We start from the raw sequence: 6,000 nt of genomic DNA, 5'->3' as shown, positions 1-6,000 counted from the left end.
CATCTCATGGTACACGGTAAAGCCAAATAGTACAAAGTCCACAGAGTTGAAAAGCAACTCATATTTATCATTTCAATTTTTCAATCTTCAAATGCTATGAATTCTTCAAAAAGGTAAAAGGGAATAGATAACCCTCTGGTCTCACTTTACAGCCAGGGAAATTACCAAAAGAAAAATCTTGGCTCTACCACCTCTACTTACAGAAGGTAAAACACTTCACAGAGACAGATTTCTGTTGGAGTTAGACTAGATTTCTTTTCACAGCCCCTAATCTCACGAGGTGAGAAGGAGTGGAAGTTGCCAAGTTGTTGGCTACCAGACCCATCAGTCTGTTTAACTCTGGCTAAAAGCAGAGAATAATGGGCAAGTTACCAATTTTTCCCTTCAGCTCAGGCGTGCATTCTGAAATTGTGCAAGATCCTCATGTAACACACACACGCTGCAACTTCCAATTGCCACACAGACCAGGCACACATAGCATTGTGATTCTTCACAGTCCACAGGGACAAGACCAAAAATTAGGACTAAAACGTAAAGGTATTTTAGTTCTCCAGTTGGATATATATTACGACAAACTTAATAGTTCATTCCCCATCCTACCTCCCAAATCATTTAAGTAAAATGTTCTTTCAATAAACTTAAATTGAGCTCTTTCTCTGTTATCCATCACATTCTGCCAGTTCTTTAAAACTGGAATATGGTACTAGGTGCAGAAGGCTTAAGGAGAAAAAGCCCTGAGTGCTACAAGGATGCATGTGTAAGTGACGTGGGGTATCACTGGTGTCCACTTACTCTCCCCATTCCAGCACACAGGGTGGGGGACCACTTAGGCTCCCTCTAAAACTCGGTAACGTAAGATCACTGAGAAGGAAATATTTGTCCTTAAAAATAAATCTAAGTCCCTTGGCTTGTTCTCTTTGGCTGTCACCATTTGGAGCCTGACTGCCCAGCCAGGATACAACAGGATCAGACCCAGGATCACATCAGCCTGAGGCAGGAGTGCATGGAGACATGGAGAATATCTGCATTTAAGTAGACTTTCTCTTTCTAAATTGTTTCCTATCCAGCTTCAGGCTCAGACAGGTTTACAATAGCCACTGTTCAGCTAACACCTTGAATCAGTGAGGTCCCCATGCTGATCTGAAATATATCTAAACGTAATTAAGCCTTAGGGTCACAAAACTTGGTCCCCTAATGAATGGAAGTATTTTACTCATTAATGATCAGGGATGTTCCAAACAGGCCCTACTGACATATATCATCTTTACGTGTGGCACAGTAAATCTAGTAACAGCAGAACAACAGCATGGCTTCTAAATAGGGTATTCTTATAATCCTTTAAGTTGCTGGTTTGCATCTTATAATGTGGTGTGTAGATTACAATACTTAGACAAGGTCCAGATTTATTTTTAAGAAAAGATGTCTACATTTTAATGCAAATCTAAGGACTACCCCCTTTCTAAGCTTATAGAAGATTATTTGAATAAGTCTTAAAACTTTGTCAAACATAAATAACCCAGTATCCTACACCTGAAGCTCTTTGTAATATTCACTTTTTTTCCTAGTTTGAAAAGAAATAACTTATTTATATATCAAACATAAGAGCTGAGTGTAAACAAGGATGTCAACCACCCTTTTAGTCTTATAAATTTGCTTTTAGCTTCTATCAACAGGCAGATTTCCCTATCAAATGAGATAAAATACCCTTTTTTAAAAAAATTGTTACAAATATTTATTAAAAAGTGCAATTCAAAAGTTAGCCGGGCAAGCACGTCATTGTAAATCACAAAAAACGGGGGGAAAAAACAAAACCCCAAGAAATACAAATAAAACACGGGCAAAGAAAGGTTTTAAAAAAAAAAAGTTAGTGCGTGGAGGAATGCACCCAAAAAGACAAGGAAATGAGAAGGCAAAGCTAGAACTCTGTCCAGGTGTTGCTATTCTTTCCAAGTGCAAGAGAAGATGCTGAGGAGATCCTAGGATCCTCCACTGCTGAGCTCTGGCTCTCGGTCCAAATGCTACTTTAATATCAGATTATTCATCAGGGAAGTTATAAAAATATCTTATATACATGTACACATCTGAGGCATTTAAAAAGTCATCAGAAGCTTGAAGTTTAGTGTTTCAGCTACTTATACTCAATTAAAGCAACTATTTAAATTTGGATTGGCTCAGTTATTTGAATAGATGATAAAATCAAGTTGTCACCTTAGGGAGGAAGAACCAAGTTCACCTACCCATCCTCACCATTACATGCAGGGTAAGAGAAGTCTGGTCCAGAACTAGGCTTTTTTGGTCATTACAGTTTCTGAGTAAACGTAATAAATGTACTATCCATTCCCAACCCCATCCCGCCAAAGTAGAATGCCATAGGAATAAAATAACTGTCAATGAGGATAACCCGGTATCCTAATTCATTCAAGTGTGCTGCTGAGCTATTTAGCAACAACATAGGTAAGAATCATCCTAAAAATGCAATTTGCACCTTGGGAAGGAAGTGCTGGTATAGCAACATGAAGTTGGCAAGGTTCAGGCTCTGACCTCTGGCGACATCACCAACCCTTCCCTAAGGTGTGCCAGTGCAGGATCCTGCTGCCTTTTTAAATTACTCCAGTCGATTAAAGACACCCAAACCCCAGGGTGTTTCATTACTTTCCCTTAGTTATCCTACCACAAAGAAATGCACCTGGAAAAGCAATTTTATATCATCATTTATCCCTGAAAAATGAAACACTGTATTTTCTGTCACAAACTGTTTCTGAGCCTCTGTCCTCAATAATAATCAGCTCTCAAGGGCTTAGAAATGCTACAGTAATGGGAAATGAAACATACCCAGAAGCTCACATTCCCGACAGGTTTCTTTTGATGGGATAGCAGTGCACTGTCTGAGCAGCGGAGGGGTCTGAGCAGAAGAAAAGAGCTGCCAAGGATGCATGGAATGAGCAACAGCAAAACACTAGTGGAATCTGCTAATTTTTCTGGATTATTCAGAGTCCCTCCTCAGGGAACAAGGTCCATGGAGGCAAAGCAGTGGCTAGTTGTCCTCAGAACAGGACAGGCGGCACGGGGCATTTGTTGTCCAGCCGACACCAGGAGTGCAGTCGTCAACTTCCTCTTCCCACTGGCCCTTCCAGCGCTGGGACGGAGGAGCTGACTCAAGTGTAGGGTCACACACAGAAAAGTCAGTGCAGCGCTATGTTTCCAGGAGAGGAATGTGAGTAGACAGCAACGCTGCATGTGCTCGCTTCTCTCCTCCCCTTGGTTCATGTGCAGGAGGAACTTGCACACTCAGGCTGCACCATCACAGCACTAAGAAGAGGATCAGCACGATCAACAGGACTGCAAAGAGGATGGCTATGGCACACCACTGGCGCCGATCTGGAAGGCAGGACACGAGAATTATCTCTCAGGGATTCCACTTTCCCCAAGATACAGTTACATGGAATTTAAGACAATATCTCTGAAGCAGAAAAGGGACAGAATGTGCAAATGATGGGGGCAGAGAGGATCTGGAACGTGCCCAAGTGGCTGCTACTCTACTGCTGCTCTGTATACATTCACAACTTTGCCAGTCCCTGGAAATGTCCCTCGTAGTAAGAACGTGCTTTGTGTCTCAGGTATTTAATTAAAATATGTGGATCTTTGCTTTGTACTGGTGGTTAGTATATCCCTAAAAAAGTTGTTGGCATTGGTATTACAAATCAAAGTCTGTCTGCTTTCATCTCCCACCAAAGTCAAGTCATTTAATTCAACAATCATCACATTTTTCCTCAAAGAGCACAATGGGAGGAGGGAAAGCAGATGAAAGCTACTACTGCTCGTCACTTCAGGAATAAATAGCTGAAAAAGCAAGCTCCAGTGAGAAAGCATGATTAATTTCAACACCACACCTAGTGAAACAAGAAGATTACTTAACCAGTAACTGTGTTAATTTATACAGCTTACCTGTAAATGAAAGCAGAATGTCTTTTCTAAAACTTTCTACCCTACCAATAATTTAGAACAGGCAAAAAGTGGCTAGAGTCCATCCAAATGGTTGAGAGTAGGGAAAGCCTGTGGGATAGAAGGACCCAGAAGCCCCCAAGAAGAACTCTGCTCCAGCCCACAATCCTGTAGTCCTATAACTCTACAACAGCTGCCTCGCAGGGCTGTTGTGAGAACTAAAACAACAAGAACACCATCATACACACACTGTGCCGTGCCCAAGCTTGATGCATGGAGGATGTTGTCAAAATCAGGATGCTCCCTTTATTTGGAAAGATACAGAAAGACCAAGCAGTCTTTCCATAGATGAGTCCTGGTGCCTTCCACAAAAGGTCAGACTAATGAAAGAATTCACTAGCTTATGAAAATGCAGTTCAACTACTAGGAATGAGTTCCATTAAGTAGAAATATAAAGGTATACTGATCCATTAAAGTTCATTTGAAAGCTATTGAGAATCATATTCTAAAAAGATTTGATTCTAGAAAAATAGATTGCAAAACTCTCCACTAAGTAAAGCAAGTATGTCCTAAATGTTGATCAGCCTGGTCTACCTCAGACATGCCAGAAATTCATTTGATAATTAATAATTGGTTAGGACAAAGACCCCAAGTCTATTCATTCCTCTTCTGAAGTAAGACTATTCCAAAGGGCTTGGGGAGGCAGAGTTGAAAGAAAGAAAACACTTTTAACCTGTTTAACAATTACTTCAATGGTCAATAAAACTTTGAATATCTAGCATTTTAAAAAATCTATTTAAAAATGTTACATTTCCAATTTTTGGTCCAGCATGTCAAGAACTTAGAAGTCACCACTCTGTTCTAATAACAAGTAAAAAGCTGAACAAACTGAAAAAGCAACCCTTCTTAGATCCATCAGAGAAGTGAGGTCACAGAGAAATTGCTACCCCTAAATTTGGAGACACCTACAGGCAAATACAGAGAACTACAACTTACCAGAGCAGAAACCCAGGGAACCAGCGTCAGGGCAGGGAAACCCCCACTACAATTGATGAGCCACAGAAGGCTCAATGTACACAAAAGCCTGAGATTTAAAAAAAACTCCAGGGAGACCTAGTCAAAAGAGGCCCCTCACATTTTTGTGAGTTTTACCTCCACGAGCTCGACCTGGAAACAAATCCCCTCATGCTTCCAGCAGGTGGAGGGGGGAAAAACCATTTTGAAATATGCCAGAATACTCTGTCCTTAACAAAGTCCACCCTCAGGAGAAACAAAGACACTGAACAAACATCAGAACCAGAGAAATGGCAGGAATGTTGAAATTATCAGATGAACAATTTTTAAAAACTATGATTAATATGATATGGGCTTTAATGAAAAAAATAGACAAGATGCAAGAACATATAGATAATGTAAGCAGAGAGATGGAAATTCTAGGAGAGAATCAAAAAGAAATGCTACAGATCAAAAACATTCTAACAAGAATGAAGAATGCCTTTGATGGGCTCATTAGTACACTGGACATGGCTGAGGAAAGAATCTCTGAGCTTTAGGATATATCAATAGAATCTCCAAAACTGGAAAGCAAGACAAAAAAAAAAAAAAAAGGCACAGAGTATCCAAGAACTGTGGTACAAGACTTACTATAACACTAATGAAGTCAGTGTGGAATTAATGGCATAGACAAATAGATCAATGTAACAGCCCAGAAATAAGCCCACATAAATACAGTCAACTCATCAACAAAGTAGCAAAGGCAATACAACAGTCTTTTCAGTAAAATGGTGTTGAAACAATTGGACATCCACATACAAAAAAAAAAAAAAGAAAAAAGAAAAAGAAAAGAATCTAGACACAGACCTTACCAGGGGTCCTCAAACTTTTTAAACAGGGGGCCAGTTCACTGTCCCTCAGATCGTTTGAGGGCCATTGGAGAGTGCGGTGCACATTCCACACATGCGCACTGTAGGCCTGGGATAAGTCGGCTGCTATGCCAGACAGGCAGCAACGGCAAAAACACCCAGCGGGCCGCATAAATGTCCTCAGCGGGCCGCATGT

The 6,000-nt window shown here is 40.6% G+C and overlaps 1 protein-coding gene across 2 annotated transcripts in view; it reads right to left on the bottom strand.

Annotated features, from left to right (window-relative positions):
* Positions 1 to 1,706: 1,706 nt before the first annotated feature.
* The window catches only part of STX6 (syntaxin 6), a 45,912-nt gene continuing 41,618 nt past the window's right edge, over positions 1,707 to 6,000 (bottom strand). For both annotated transcript variants that reach the window (XM_012735406.2, XM_075997042.1), the window contains one exon: positions 1,707 to 3,378. In XM_012735406.2, the coding sequence (XP_012590860.1) occupies positions 3,302 to 3,378 (77 nt within the window). In that variant the 3' untranslated portion in view covers positions 1,707 to 3,301. The remainder of the gene's footprint in view (positions 3,379 to 6,000) is intronic.

This window comes from Microcebus murinus, chromosome 23 (genome assembly GCF_040939455.1).
Source record: "Microcebus murinus isolate Inina chromosome 23, M.murinus_Inina_mat1.0, whole genome shotgun sequence".
Taxonomy (NCBI): Eukaryota; Metazoa; Chordata; class Mammalia; order Primates; family Cheirogaleidae; genus Microcebus; species Microcebus murinus.
The sequence above is the reverse complement of the archived record's forward strand: the minus strand, read 5'-3'. Positions and strand labels throughout refer to the sequence as shown.